This window comes from Nannobrachium achirus (genome assembly GCF_963921795.1).
Source record: "Nannobrachium achirus genome assembly, chromosome: 2".
Classification (NCBI taxonomy): Eukaryota; Metazoa; Chordata; class Actinopteri; order Myctophiformes; family Myctophidae; genus Nannobrachium; species Nannobrachium achirus.
Window position 1 is genome coordinate 35,964,804 of NC_137811.1, and position 16,167 is coordinate 35,980,970.

At 44.0% G+C, this 16,167-nt stretch overlaps 1 protein-coding gene across 2 annotated transcripts in view; it reads left to right on the forward strand.

Moving 5' to 3' along the window:
* Positions 1–10,142: 10,142 nt before the first annotated feature.
* The window catches only part of mef2d (myocyte enhancer factor 2d), a gene marked incomplete at its 3' end in the record, with an annotated part of 46,110 nt that continues 40,085 nt past the window's right edge, over positions 10,143–16,167 (forward strand). For both annotated transcript variants that reach the window (XM_080752935.1, XM_080752936.1), the window contains exons 1-2: positions 10,143–10,340; positions 15,381–15,584. In XM_080752935.1, the coding sequence (XP_080609061.1) occupies positions 10,287–10,340; positions 15,381–15,584 (258 nt within the window). In that variant the 5' untranslated portion in view covers positions 10,143–10,286. The remainder of the gene's footprint in view (positions 10,341–15,380; positions 15,585–16,167) is intronic.

Here is a 16,167-nt window from a genome sequence, read left to right on the forward strand (position 1 = left end):
ACACCTCGCCTCACTCAGAAATCTGCTAATGGATTGCGGTGGCAAAGGTGGCTCTTTGTGGTCTATCTATATCTGCCTGCTGCACAGGTATATCCTCTGTAATAGCCATCACAACAGAAACACATGGCTCTCCTAAACTACTGATCTGTCAAAGACGGTTATGAGAGCTCTTCCTAAGTTAAGAACACATTGGTTTGCTGCTCAGTGGGGGCAAAACGAAATGCTTAGATCAGTGGTTCTCAACCAGTGGGTCGTCCAGTGGGCGTCCCCCCAGATGACAGAGAAAGAGAAGTGACAACTTATGGACTTTTTAATACTTTAAGAAAAGAGAAAAGTGATATAATATCGGCTACTTTCACAATATTTATCTGTGTAACCGGGTCAAACTAAATGTAATGCCTCAATTACAAAATTCCAAGTGCTTGTCAGGGTAGTGGTGGTGGTGTGTGTTTGGGGGTGGGGTGGGGGGGGGGTCCCCAGTTCAAATTTGATTATTTTGGGGGCTCGCGACCTGAAAAGCTTGAGAATCTCTTGAGTGATGAGTGTAAAACAGTTTTTCATGGTACGTCATTTGCTCACTGTGTAATTACTTCACAAATACTCCCTTTTTGCCATTAGCAACAGAATGCCTACCTCGTGGCCTTTCTCACTTAAAGCCATTCAAAGGGACGTGACAAGGACTTAATGTGTTTCTTTCAACAGCTGCTCTATTGCTGGCCGTTTGAAGGGAGTCTTCACAAGAAGACTGACCTAGCTTGATCACTTTAGATGTGGCTACTTTGAAAGCACTGTCCCTCAGCCAAAGAACGTCACAGTTCCCATTTAACACACAGACTTGAAAGCAAGGACTAACATGCTCCATACGTTGTGAGACACGCTCTCGAAACAGGGAAAGAGAAGAAAGTGGCCTTGCGAGTACACCCAGACCCAGGTTACCGTGCTCACTTATTGTACAGTGTTAATGTAAACCGTTGTAGTCGGGGGGAAACCTTGTATGTCCAAAACCGTTCGTTTTGTATTTATCATTTTAAAAAGGATCTAAACTAGTCAAAACAGCCGATCTACAAGTACACAACGCCTCGCGGTGCGAGGCGTTGTGTGCTTGTAGATCTGCTGTTTTCACTACTTTTGTGCGGCGGCTTTGTATGATGAAGCAGGGCTTTGCTTTGCGAAAAAACGTACACATTTGAAACTTGGAGATACAAGGTTTCTGCCCGACAGTGACGAAACACATTCCGACTTCACTAATGGCACCTGAAAAAACAGCAAAATGGTTTTGCGGTGCACATTCTGAAAAGGGCATGTATCTCAACAGTCACTGCAACAAAAACATTCCAACACCTACTCAACCTGCACCGGTAAAAAATAAATAAACATGAACGATACCATTCCATGATATATTTAGGTACACGACAGCTATCTTGATCTTGCTTGTCTGCCTCTTTTGTAAAGGCTTTCATTGATGGGAACGTGTTGGACTGGTGATGATGCTCAGCGTTTGTACACACGCAGATTCACGGTCACACGCCCTCTCTCCTCAAATGTCACATTGATGTCCTCATTGTTTTATCCAGAGGGCATTTTTCCTCCTCTCTCACTCTCTCTTTCTCTCTCTCTCTCTCTCTCTCTTCTCACTTTCGCTCTCACAGAACTTTGTTGTTGCAAGACATCACATTTTGAGGTGAAGGCAAATGTTATGGTTTTGGTGCCTATGTAAATCTTCCTAGAACGCAGAATATTTTTTTTATATTTGAATTCACATTTCGCCATTAGCTCATCCTTACTGTATGTTCCAAACAACTTGACATTGGTGTGAACCTATATAACTTTTTTATATAATTAATTCAACAATGATAGTCTCTCATTTTATGGGTTTCCTCTAAGAAATACTGAGAGTAAACAACAACAGCAATCAATATTGAGCAAAAAACTAAACAAAAAGCTACTTTGCGTGCGTGCGCACACACACACGCACTTCTGTGGTACTTTTCTGACTTTTGTCCCTTCCATTGATTGATTTCACTGAGCCGGGTAATTCCTGTTGTGTATTACATTCTTCCAATGAGAGTGCATCTGATTGCTGTAATCCAAGTAGGCGACTTTGACCATGGCGCCAGCACAGCGGCGCACAACAAAACAATACTCAATATTATTGTGCGCCTTCCTTGTTTTTGTTTCATGTGATCATCCAATAGCCACACACCTTCCAGGGAGGGGTGTGTCGGCAGGCTGGTGTCGCTGATGTAACCTGACAGGTCAAACCACATAGTCCACTCCTGTGACGCTGTGACACGGGCAGGCTTCATGTCAACAAGTATTGCGTTGACTGCCAGCCAAACCTCCATTCCTTTCTGGTCTACAAGTTTTTCTCAGCCTTTTTCAGAAAGACGTGTAGGACAAAAGGGACCTTTTCCATGTGCCTGAGTGTGTTTTTTTTGTGTTGCTTTTTGTGCGCGATAAGCCATGAGCGTGAACATTAGATCTGTGACTGTTGCAGTACGTGTCCCGGGTTAAATACTGTTTGGGCTTATGTTTCTCTGTTTTCTTTGGGTGCATATGTCTGTGTGTGTGTGTGTGTGTGTGTGTGTGTGTGTGTGTGTGTGTGTGTGTGTGTGTGTGTGTGTGTGTGTGTGTGTGTGTGTGTGTGTGTGTGTGTGTGTGCGCGCGCGCTCATGCGCGGGTAGACTGCAGTATTGACAGGGCCCGGCAGCGGGGGCGTGATTCACGAGGCCGAGAGGCACAGATCTCCTTACCTCCCCTCCCAATCCTCCTCCTCTTCTCCCAGCCCCCTCCATTTAGAATCGCTGCACTTGCACTGCATTGGCCATCCCTAATCCCCAAGACCTCTCCAAAGACCCACCCCATGATTAGTTAAGAGGAGGGGGAGGGGGGGGGCATCATATTCCACTGGCAGAGCTGGCACAATCTCACAGTCATAAGTCAAGCTCCAGACGCAGGGCCAGTTCCCCTCTGTTCGCCCGTTGTCCCGCCATAAATTGCAAAGCACTCCCAAGTTCAGCTACCTTGTACCTGTCAATCCCCTCGAGGCAGGTCTCTCTGAAGACACTTCTTTTCCTTCTTGCGGCGTGCAGTCTGAATGAGAGCAGACGGTCACCAGGCAGAGCGTGTTGGGAGCCGGGCAGGATGGTTGCCCGGGAACATGAGGCAACAGGCTGTAAATATCCCACAGCTGGTGCTGGCAGACCCCCCCCCCCCCTTCCCCCCCAAGGTTGGGGGCACGAATGCAATCGAGTCCCTCCGGGTCAGCTAAGGGAATTTAGTCGCCCAGTTAGAAACCCCCCATTTGTGTCTCTGTCGTCATGTTGACAAGGCTAACTTGTCTATTGTTACTCCTTCTCTTCTTAACATATGCCTACTCTCAGTCTACATGATCATCAGGTATTATGATTTTGCTTGGAGGAAGATTACTTTCAAAAAAGTGTACAGAAAGTGTTAAAAAGTTTTTATGTGGCCACACCCACCTGTTCATTAAGTATACCTGGTTCTCAGGTGGGTGGTGACCCAGCTGAAGTTAGCCACACCCACAGTGTATGGTAAAAAGGGGAGGGGATGATTTTATGATGTCATTTAAGCAAGCGGTGTATTTCAATTGGGCCTTCTGACTCAGAGCCTTTCAGCTTTCAGGAAGAAAACAAATATACAAAGGGAAGACATATTTGCATATTATAACCCCACCTGGGGGTATATTAGAGTAATGTTAACTCCATAGACACATACAAAACAGAAAAAGTACAAAACTATGTCACCGCCTCTTTAAAATAGTTGCCAACTTGCCAGTCCATCCTCCTGAGTACCCTTTATTGAAAGCCACATAGGCGAAGTACTTGAAAGGTACAAGGTACTGGCCAGATTCACCAGGTGACACTACACTCTGTCACTAGTCAGTAGTCACTGTCTTTCTCACTATACAGGTAGCTCAGAAAATCCATGAATTGATCGCTATGCATGTTTCAACTTTACCCAGCTGCCTTGCTTACATTTTGATTCCCCTAACACATTTTGGTTGAATGGAAAGCGTGACAGTCCCATTCATTATCTGGTGTTTTGTCCATCACTTGAGACCCCCTTCTCCCCCCCCAACCCCACCCTCTCCCTGATTCTGATGACTGCTCAGATGCTGAATATTGTCATGGTATTGATCTGCCTGGACCTTAAACTGAGGGACAGATCTGTCATCTTGATAGCCTGCTTCAGAGGCCATGACACCAGTGTGTCTAGATGGAGGCTCGTGGTCCTACATGAAACCTGAAGCCCCCAGGAGATCTGGAGGTGACTCGTGTAAGATCAGCCATGTCTGCCGATATCATCTCCCAGCATACGGCAGATATTACGTTACAGAGAGCTGAGGTTGTGAATGTACCCGCCGCTCCCCAAGAAACATATACTAATACATGAATATAGGCAATTTGCTTTGCGTACACATCGACACCTATACCGATAATTTGGTTGGAAAGATGAACATTGCAACATGCGCTGTTTGGCGGACACATATATCAGTAGCGATTTACAGCACAATTAACATATGGTCATTGTCTGGCAGAAACCTCATATCTCCAAGTTTCAAATTTGTATTTTATTTTCTCGTAAATTAAAGCCCTGCCTCATCATCATATAAGACTGTTGCACAAAACTAGTGAACATTGCAGATCTACAAGCACACCTCCAAATAAGAGTGCCACGCTTTTACCCTTTGAGCCATGCCGGGGTAACGGGACAAGGTTAATGAGTGTTTGTGTAAGTACAGTGTGTAGGCTGTTATGGATTGTGTGCAGCGGGGTTTTCTACGGAGCTGGCTGTGGTCAGTCTCTGGCAGGCACTGGTGCTGAGTGGGAGAGGTGATGGATTTCTCAGCAGTGCTCTGGCCTGGCTCCAGCAGCCAACAACCCCCCTCCAACCTCCACCGGCAACCCTTATCTCCCTGCTCCAGGCTGCTATTCTGCCACTTATACACTGGGACAGTAAGGATACTAAGGATGGACATGCAGGAAGGCACACACACACACACACACACACACACACACACACACACACACACACACACACACACACACACACACACACACACACACACACACACACACACACACAGACTGCACACACTCACATAGTACGCACAGAGAGAGAGAGAGAGAGAGAGAGAGGACAGGATGCATACACTATATTGATTTGTGTATATTATTGGCTGATATTAATTTTCATTACACAGAATGTAGCATAGCCGTTTTGGACGATGCACCGGTGTGACCAGCACAATGAGATTTCAACTCCATTATGCTATATATCTGTTCAAGACTGTGGGGTTAAGAGTCATTGCAAATCAGATATTGTTCATTTTCATTGCCCCCTAGTGCAGTCTGACACAGTATTCATATACTGGTGGTCAGTACACACATGTTTATGACCACATACTCAATTGTGGCACAGTGGCACATTTAATAAATACATAAAATCCTCAGTGTTAATAATTTATCCATGCGTAACTCAAGAGATTTTAATTATTGTAAATTAATAATATGAAGTTGACAGGGTATATCGTCTCTGTCAGTGACGATATACAGACAGTATATCATTTCAAGTTTCAAATCTACAAGCAGACAACCCCTCGTGTGCTTGTAGATCAGCTATTTTCACTATTTTAAATCATTTTTAAACTGATAAAATACAAAACGAACGGTTTTGGACATATATACAAGGTTTCCACCCGACAACAACGATATGCTGCGTGGCATGATGTGAGGTTTATTTTCTTTATGTCGTGACTCAGTCAGGACCTCGGTGCACCTTCACTGCAGGCTGTGGTACATTGGACCAGTGGCAGGTTTGGTTGCTGGCTCACGCAGTGCAGAGTAGCACCTTGCAGCAGCTTGTGGCTTTCCACCCACATACAGTAGCCTGGATAGAGGGTTGGAGGCTCTGAAATGCTTAACAGGCCCAGCAACAGATGTGGCGGATAACGATACTGACCAGCATTTTCTACAAACTGTTCTTTTGTGGATTTAATCTTTGTCGGGGGCTGCTCCGGGGCTGTGACCTAGAACGCCCTCTTGGATGCTTAGCTGTCTTTTTTCTTCTTTTTTTTTTTACAATGATAGCATTATTTTCCACTATGTAATCATATAATAAAACACTTTATTTATATTCTGAAACAGGGCTTACAAAGTGCTTTACAAAGTAAAACAGTATAAGAGATAATAAAAACAAAGCAATACAAAGAAATCTAAATCAATACAATTTGATGTAAAAATGCTAAAAGAATCTTAAAGATCCAGTATAGCAATTTATTTTTCAGGCGTGACTAAAAACGAAGAAGAAATTAGATGTATTACCCTATGAATTATTCTAATTATGGTTATTGTTATTTTCATCCTTGTTATTCTTTTCATCCCCGAGACATAATTGTTTGTACAAATATCATTACAAGCATTTAACTACATAACTAGATCAATATCAAGGACAGGCAACATACCACATTCTTTCTTAAAATAATTTTTTGCTATGAAGAAATCTGGTGCATTTGTCCTTGATACCTTTCTAAATGGGGTAAAGAACCTAAATATTCAGATGTGTGAAATGACCTCGATCATGTGTAGCGTTTTGGAGCTAGGCTAACATTCGTTTCAAAATATTGTACCATTCCCTTCACCCCAAATCCTCAAAACCGTTTTATACTGTAGTTTGACAAGTAAACCTAATGTAGGGCCCTACACCGTCCTGCAGTTCATATCTACCACTGGTGTACCTCAGGGTTATCTAGGCTCGCTGTAAAAACCTGCAATTAGTCTGTTTGTCTTGTCCAGAGCTTCTGTGTCACTCTCCCTTGCTCAGTGAGGCAGCAGACACACTCCAGACCCCCTGCCTTCCATGTGAGAGTAGATATTCTGTCTGACATCAGACATGGGAAGTGAGCTCCAGCAGCACGAAGGGTAAAGGGTCGAGACTTGACCACCCCCCAAGCAGATAAAGCTGCCTTTTCATGTGCTATCAGCCCCACAGCCCAAATACAAACCGCAGCAAGTGCTGCTGCCATTGTTTGAGCTGCAGACCAAATGCTCACAAAACTGGAACAGTCCCTTCATTCAGCTGTTAACCAGTGGTGGAAAAAGTACATTTTAAATTTTACTTAAATAAAAGTATCACAAGTAATACAAGTCTGGAATTCAAAATGTGCTTGAGTAAAAGTACAAAAGTATTGGCATCAAAATATACTTAAAGTACCACAAATAAAAGTACAACATTTTTTGAAAATAGCAGATCTGCAAACGCACAACACGTTGCGATGAGAGGCGTTGTGAGCTTGTAGATCAGCTATTTTCAAATTGTCTAGGTATAAAATAGGGCTAAAGTGGTTAATGTATGTTTTATAATATTATAATTGATATACGCAAAGTAACAAGTAACTAAAGTTTCCAAATAAAAGTAGTGGAGTAAAAGTACCATATTTGGATCTGAGATGTAGTGGAGTAGAAGTAAAAGTGTTGGAAATTGGAAACACTCCAGTAAAGTACAAATACCTCAAAGTAAGTACAGTACAGTATTAAGTTACTTTACACCACCGTTAATGAGTGCTGCAGAGTGGTAATGAGCACACACCGTGTTCTAGTAAAACATTTTGATACAGCTTGTATTTCATGAATATTGAAGCCTTTGTAATGTAATAATGCAATTATTGTCCGTCCCTCGTGGGCAAAATAGTCCTTGTCGAGAATCCCCTTGTAAAATCAGGGGTCATTCTTCTTGTAGTTCTTTTATCAAGGTTTTTACTAAACATTTTTGACACACAAAACACCCTACTAACTGACCTTCCCGTCGCCCTGCCTCTGAGTCAAGCAAGCAGTGCATAATTCATGTAGGAAACTCATCATCCGGGCTTAACAAATTGCATCAACTCGAAGCAAGTGTGTTCATACAATTTTTCATGGTGAATACAAAGAAAATGTAGTCAAATTATAAAACCACATTTCTGACCAAAAAGGCATAGGCTGAAGCAAAGCTTATTTGGCATACCCTTTTACAAAAACAGATTTAAGATGAAAATTTCAAAAATTGTGAGAGAAAACAAAACAACAAGAACAAAAAACAAACCAAAAAAACGAAAGAGAGAAAAGGAAGCAAGGATCAAGACACTTTTGCTGTACATGTTAGGCGTTCAAAACATAGAGGGTGTGCACCAGGGCTATCACGATTATGATATTTTTACACGTTTTTAAACGATTCATTGTCACACAAATAATTGCGATTAACGATTTAATTGCACTATTGTCATTGAACACTGGAAGAATACAAATTATATTTCTGTTTAGCGTTTAGGCTTTGAAGCACATGGCAGACAACCAAAATATGCAAAGAAATTACTGACATATTTAATGATTGTATACTTTCAAAAAATGAACTGTGGAAAGGGCAACCTACAAGCTCATGACGCATTGGCTTCATGAGCTTGTTGATCTGCTATTTCTACTATATTTTTGAAAATGTCTCAAAATGTGCAGTATGAACATGTTCCACATGGAAACGATTATGCAAAAATAATTGCGATGTAATAATTGTGCACAGAGCAGCATAAAACGAAAGTCTCTCTTAGTCATGGCACAAGTATAGTACTGTATATTCATTGTTTCACTAGAATGAACGTAAATTGGGGGTGTAGTATTTGCTACCGATCTCCCAGGTATGGGGAATGCAAGCAATGTGGTAGAGTTGGTTGGTATGGTGTCTGCACTCAAGGCTTTCCAGATGCTCTGGTTCTATTGCAGTGACTCGGCACCCACTGTCATGTGGCTGCGTGTGCGTGAGTGAGTGTGCGTCTACACACAGTCTGGATGTATATATAGAGGGAGCTATTTTTAAGGCTGAACCACAAATAGTAGTAGTGGGGTTTATAAACGGGCCTTTGCCTCTGTTGCCATTCCTCGGTCGCTGCATGCCGTCTGTCTGTTTGTTCATTCATGAGTTTGCATGTATGCACAGACACTACTCAGGGCCTTTTCCTTTGCCCTTTTCCCCTTTTAAATCAAAATTCCTAATGTCTCCTTTCTGTGTTTTTATAAGAGATCCTTGCATATATATCATAACCCCCACCTTATTTCATGGTTAGTTAAATATTACCATCTTGAATTAGACATGTTTTTCCTAGCCTCCCTCTTTCACGGCGTCACATGGAATTAAGCGAGTGCACTGGAGTTTAACTAACAGCGCATAATGTTATAATGTTATTACCGGACCTAATACTCAGTCTGCTATCCAATGTGAACATCGTACTGTTGGGGGTGCAGCACCCAGTCGCAAGCAGGCTCACCGTGGCCAGCATCCAAAGGTTCTGGGTACTGGGTACTGGGTACTGGGTACTGGGTGCTTGGCACTGGGTGCTCTCTGCTCGGCACTCCGCTCTCCGCGCTGCCTTCGATTTGGGAACCACATGCGGCATGTCAGGCGGGCCGGGCGGCCTGGGCAGCCAGTTGCCGTGGGCAACTGGCGGATCAGTGATGTGGCGGTGATGCCTCTAATGAAGCTGACACAGCACAGCCTCCCTCCATACAGGCCCTCGGGGGGCTCTCTCGCTCCGTAGTGTGCGGTACAATTCAGCCCCCACTCCACACACAGTCACACACACACACACACACACACACACACACACACACACACACACACACACACACACACACACACACACACACACACACACACACACACAACGTATCTTCCCACTAATGTGATGGTGCAGAACTTCTTCTTTAAATTCCTGCATGTTGTTTTCTCTCATACTCGGAAGGGTTAACGCTGGGGCGATGTTGACAGAAACCAAAGTGGGTCACGTTAGACAAACAATGCCTCTTTTCCCCTTCTCCCAGTGTATGAGTCTGATGAATGACTCTCCTCTTGTTTTCCAGGAGTTCCAGCAGAAGTCACCAACGGGGGGTTAGAGAGGATCCAAGTTCAGCCTGGGAGAGAGCGGACGAGGCTACGGAGGACCATGGTCTGAAAAGGGCAGCGCACATCAACCCCATTACTTCTGTCCTCCGCCTCCACTTTTTTTTTTTTTTTTTTAGTCTACGGGGGTAAGAGAGCCTCCAGCCCAGCTGCCTCAGACAGGTGGAGCAGAGAGGAAGAGAAGCCTCGACAAGGACCCCACCGGGACGCCCACCACCACACTCAGCGCCTGCTTGGCACCAGAGCAGCCCCCCCCCCCCCCCCCCCCTCAGGACAGCTGTGACCTTTGACCTCGCCACGCCCCCTTCCATCGCCCCTCCCACCGCCACACCGGAACCATGGGGAGGAAAAAGATTCAGATCCAGCGGATCACCGACGAACGCAACAGACAGGTTGGACTGCGTGTGTGTGTGTGTGTGTGTGTGTGTGTGTGTGTGTGTGTGTGTGTGTGTGTGTGTGTGTGTGTGTGTGTGTGTGTGTGTGTGTGTGTGTGTGTGTGTGTGTGTGACCCTCACGTGCAGGGGCGTCACAAGGGGGGGAAAAGTGGGACTGAGTTACTAGAGGGCCCAAGGTGGAGGAGGGGCCTTAATTATTTAGATATTGAAAAATAGCAGATCTACAAGCTCACTGCGAGCTTGTAGATCTGCTATTTTTTAAAAGTCGTGAAAATGTTTGCAAATCTTTGAATATATGTATTTGTTTAAGCGAACATTTGTAACTCAAGTTTTGCTTCTGGGGGGTCCCTGGAACGAAATATTTTGAGATGGGAAGCATGTTTTTCTCAAAAAACCTTAGAAGAATTTGAAATATTCAAAGATTTGCACAAATGTACAAGATTTTTCAAAAATATCAGATCTACAAGCTTGCAGCACGGCACTTGGTGCCGCACTGTGAGCTTGTATATCTGCTATTTTTCAATAGTTAAAGCACACAATAATGTGTAATAAATAATGCGTTCCCAGTCTAAACGGGTTAACCCACCCACCCCCATGAAGAACATTCATGGGGGGCCCGCAGTGAATCCTTGTACCCAGGGCCCAGAATTTGGTACGACACCCCTGCTCACGTGAACAATATTCCCACAAGGATGTGTACTGTTTGCATGTCCCATGTAGCATCACATGACTTGGATGTTGAGCGCTCCACAGTGTCACAGCAGAACAATGGTATCATGTTTTATGAAGATCGTGTGACTCCTGCACGGGATTTCTGCAGTCCTGTTTCGGTGAAAACACAGGAAAGTGTGAAATTCTTTCAAAAAATGCTCCGGTTACATCACAGCATTGTTTGCAGAGGATGAAAGGGTAAACGATCCATCTAAAATGGTTCTAACTGGTAAATGGGCTTTGCTCCATTGAGCAGATTGGGTAATGGATTTGATGTGCCTGCCTTCCAGAAGAGAGAGACAGACAGAACGAGAGAGACAGAGCAGACAGGGAGATGGTGTGAGACAGAGTGAGTTAGTCTGCAGATCATATTGTGCGCTATTAGCTCCTGCACATAATAACCACAGAGATATTGCAACCGTTGAGAGAGAGTGAGGAGGGGCTGCAAGTTAAGACACTAGGAGACCCAAGGGCCTGAAATTAATCCTCATTTTTTTCCCTCATAAATCTTAAAAGGTTTCATTTCCATACAGGAGACAAAACTATGCCTCCAGGGTTTCAAGCAGTATGGTGGTGCGTTATTCAGCAGTGCACAATCAGGCTGGGAACATGAAACGATCTCTGATGGGAGACAATTCTGTTTAATGGAGCTCGCACTGGTATCAGGTGGCAAGAGTATTTGTCAATGGTGGCTGAGGTAATGCTCTGTCTAGTTTATAGCACCATACTTTCAGGATCAAATGCTATCTTTTGACCAGGGTCATGCTTTTCTAACATAGTAGTGAGTGTTTTATTTGTTTAGTTTTTGACTTTTTGCTTTATCATTCCACTCACAGTGACTTGAGCCAGTTAGTGCAAATGCATTATTATATTGTGTTTGCAATTGATGTGTTTGGTTTGTCTTTGATACAGTGGAACTTTAACGCAACTGTAGAATGAGCCCAAATTCATAGTATGGCATTGAATTAAAATGTACTCTCAAGAGTTTGCTGTTTATACTGTATGATAGAGAAGGGAAGAAGAGAGAATAGTTTGCACATGCTTCTTGTTCTGTTGTTGTTGTGTTGTTGAGCTTCCTTCAGTGTACTTCTGTGAAGTGTGAAGTAGTCTGTCACTGTGTTTGTGTTGACTTGACTCTAAGGATGTTATACTGTAAGCACTCAATATATTCAGATTGGAGCTGCGCTTGGAAGTTTAAGAAGAACAAATACAAATATACAATTGAAGGCTTGGAGCTTTTAGAAGTTGAACAGTGCTACAGTATAGAGAGAAGAACTAGGGCTGAATAACTGTTGTTGGGATGACAATACCATTTTCAAATTCAGCCTTTTCTAAAAGTCTTAAAGTATAAATTGTTTTCTCAACACTTTGCTTTGTTGAATGAAAACACAAAAACCTAACCCTCAATTTTAAGTATGAAACATTATGTTTAACAAAAACACAATTGCTACCCTGTGAAGACAAGTTGAATTGAGTAAAAAAACGTAATTCAATATCATAAATAAGATACATGACACAAATTAACCAAACACAACACATGTTGAACAATCTTAAGCATACTGTAAGCTATTCAAAAATGTGTCATGTAATTGAGCACACTTTTCTATTTTCTATTGTATGAATTTGATATTGATGACAAAAAATTACACATTATCATCTGAATGGTTCATTTAACTCAGAGTGTAAAAGCTGACCTGCATTTTACACTCTGATGATACTGTGTATGACAGTATGAGTAGAATCCAACACCAAATGACACAGATGTGGTGCAAAACAGAGAACAGCATTGTGGTTTCCGCTGGTCTGGTCACATGACCACAATCATGCCCATGCACACAATGGTTTAGCTACTGAATCATACAGCTGTGACCTGCTCACTGCCTACAATATAAAGCAATTATACCTCTCAGATCATCAGACATTGATCTAATAACTGTACCTGAATAAAAGCTAAATCTGGTGAAGGTGCATACTAGCCACTGGTCCTTCTCTCTGGAACAAACTAACTGATGACTGAGCGACACCTGTGTCCTCTGTAAAGCTGGTTTAAGGGGCCGGGCCCACAGGGAACACTTTGGATAACTTGTCCATAGCGCTCGCACGCGGCGTGATGCCCGCACTGTGCGAACATCAACTACTGAGGTTGTGCTCACTGCTGAAATGTTGTGTCGTTTTCTTTATTAGCACAAATAGCTTAGCTGTATGGTAGCGTACTATGTTAACACAATGAATGCCGTACATTGTATACAGTATCTGTACATTCTCTTGTTTGTGGAAGTGAGGCTCTGAGTTTACTGTGTATGAAATGGTTCTATATAAATTCGACTTGACTTAACTGTCCTTTTCTCTCTGCACTGAGGCTGTTTTATTCTTCAGTTGCCATTGGTTACCTCACACTTCTATTCTTAATGTCAATTACTATGAGCTGATTTATGGCGGTGTTTGCATCGAAAACACAAGAACCAGAGAAGAAAAGAACCCAACGTGCAAAATGAACAAAACAAAATGTAGTGCTTTTGTTCTGTTTTTGTTAGTGAGGACGAATGATCTTATAAGTAATTTGTGGTGTTTGTGGCAGCGCACTACATGACACCAGTCGTCCCCACTGTCACCTTGTCACCTTGTCACCATTACCCGCTTCAAGCCGACCCCAGATTTTCCATATTCTGACACTATTGAGTACTTCTGCTCTCACAGTTCATGTGTATGTGCACGAGAGAGAGAGAGAGAGAGAGAGAGAGAGAGAGAGAGAGAGAGAGAGAGAGAGAGAGAGAGAGAGAGAGAGAGAGAGAGAGAGAGAGAGAGAGAAATAGAGAAATAGAGAGATGGTACAGTGAGATACAGAGATGAAAGAACAAAATAAAGAGAGAGATATAGAGGAAGGTGAAAAAAAGAGAGAAAATCAGAGGAGCGAGGATGGCAGGAGTGTGTGATGAGGTGGGAAATGGGGGTGGAGCGCACGTGGGGGCGGGGCTGGGGGGGGGATGTGGTAGACGGTTGCCAATGGATACGACCCCAATATAATTTGATTTGTGGCAGCGGGAAGCAATGAGTGAGTGAAAGTGTGTGTGGTGGTGGTGGCGGTGGCGAGGAGGAAGGGAGGGTGTGAGAGAAAACGAAAGAGGATGGAGAGAGGAGTTGAGGAGAGAGAAGAGGAGAGGAATAGAAAATGAGGGCGAGAGAATGTGAGAGAGCGGAAGGAAGGAGAGGAGAGGGAAGGAGTAAAGGAGGAGGAGGAGGAGGAGAAGGGGAGGGGAGGGCTGCCTCGTGCCCCACTGAGAGACATCAGTGTAACATGGCGGGTGCTGAAGCAATTAGAAGGAGAGAGGAGGGGAGAGAGAGAGAGAGATGGATGGATAGGGTGGTTGAAAGAGAGATGGAGACAAGGTCTCACATGGCAGCTGTCGTGTCAGTCGGTCTCTCTCTCTCTCGATCTCGCTCTCGCCGCGTCTCTTTTCAATCTCTCAACTCGCTTTCCCCCCTCTCTCTCTCTCTCTCTGTGTGTGTGTATGTGTGTGTGTGTGTGTGTGTGTGAGTGTGTCTGTGATCCAGCCAATTGAAACCAAACAAAGCCAAATCTCCCTGTATCGTTAAATGCCACCCAGTACACCAGAGGAGCACTAAACCAACCAATAAGCGCGGTGGGACTCGCACCGACCCCGCCAGTGACGCCTTTAATTAACCAGAGCTGTGGTACCGCAACACCGCTGTCTTTTGATGTGATGTTTGTTCACACTTCAAGTGCCTCCTCGAAAAGATCTGTGTGTGAGCGAGCGTGTGTGATGTCGGTGGCACACAAGAGTGTGGCACGTGTGTTTGTGTGTTTGTGTGAGAGAGAGAGAGAGGAAGAGATTGATTTTAAGTTGTGTTATGATTCTCCGAAGGAGTCTGTGTTATAAGCTGTGTTCCTCGATACATCTGTACTGTTGACATTCCCATATTGTCACTGTCGGGCAGAAACCTTGTATCTCCAAGTTTCAATTCTTTTCATAAAGTAAGGCCCTCCTTTCATCATGCAAGACCGTCGCACAGAACTAGTGAAAATAGCCGATCTTTTAAATATTTCTTTAAAACGATAAATACAAAACAAACGGTTTTGGACATACAAGGTTTCCACCCGACAACAACGATATTCTCTTACATAGAGCGTCTTACAAAACGCATGCACATGCGCACACACACACACACACACACACACACACCCTCCCCCCACACACACAGTCTGTCGTCCCAATTATTATTACATTTATTTTATTTTCATCTTCCCCCCTCCCTTCCTCCCTCCCTCCCTCTCTGTCTGTGTGTCTGTCTGTCTGTCATCCCCAGGTAACGTTCACAAAGAGGAAGTTTGGTCTGATGAAGAAGGCCTACGAGCTCAGTGTGCTGTGCGACTGCGAGATCGCCCTCATCATCTTCAACCACTCCAACAAGCTGTTCCAGTACGCCAGCACAGACATGGACAAGGTTCTGCTCAAGTACACCGAATATAATGAGCCCCACGAGAGCCGGACAAATGCTGACATCATTGAGGTAAAGCGCGGTGTGGGGGAGAGGCGTGAGTGAGGAAAGGGAGGGGGGAGCGGGAGGGAGGGAGGGAGGGGGATAAGTGTTACAGAGAGATTCAATTCCTTGCTAAATGACAAGCCGTTAAACCCGTGGGACTTTGTTTGAGATGTCAATGATAATGCTGTGGTTTTGTTTGGATGGGTATGCCCTTGGCTACCGTGATTTTCTCCTTATTATTCCTGTGGAGCAAGAGAGGGCGGGCATTGATTTGTTGTTTATTGACTTAGCATGTCGTTTTAAAGTTATGTCAGAGAAAATACTGTTCATCCAGTCTAGACAAGGGACAGTTTAGTATTTTGTAAAAATGTTACCCCCTTTCTCTCCCCAATTAAGTCAATATGACAACTGATTCCTCCCCACATCCTACTGTTGTCACTGCTGTATCCTACTGACTCACCTACCAGTGAGGAGCCCCCACCGGGAGGACATAGTAGAGCTTTCGTTCTACTCCTACCGCCCCAACACTCTCTCTGCTGACAGGTGCCGCCTCAGCCTGTAACCTGGCTGAGGCCGTGCCGTGACAATAATATCACCCTCCCCATCCGGC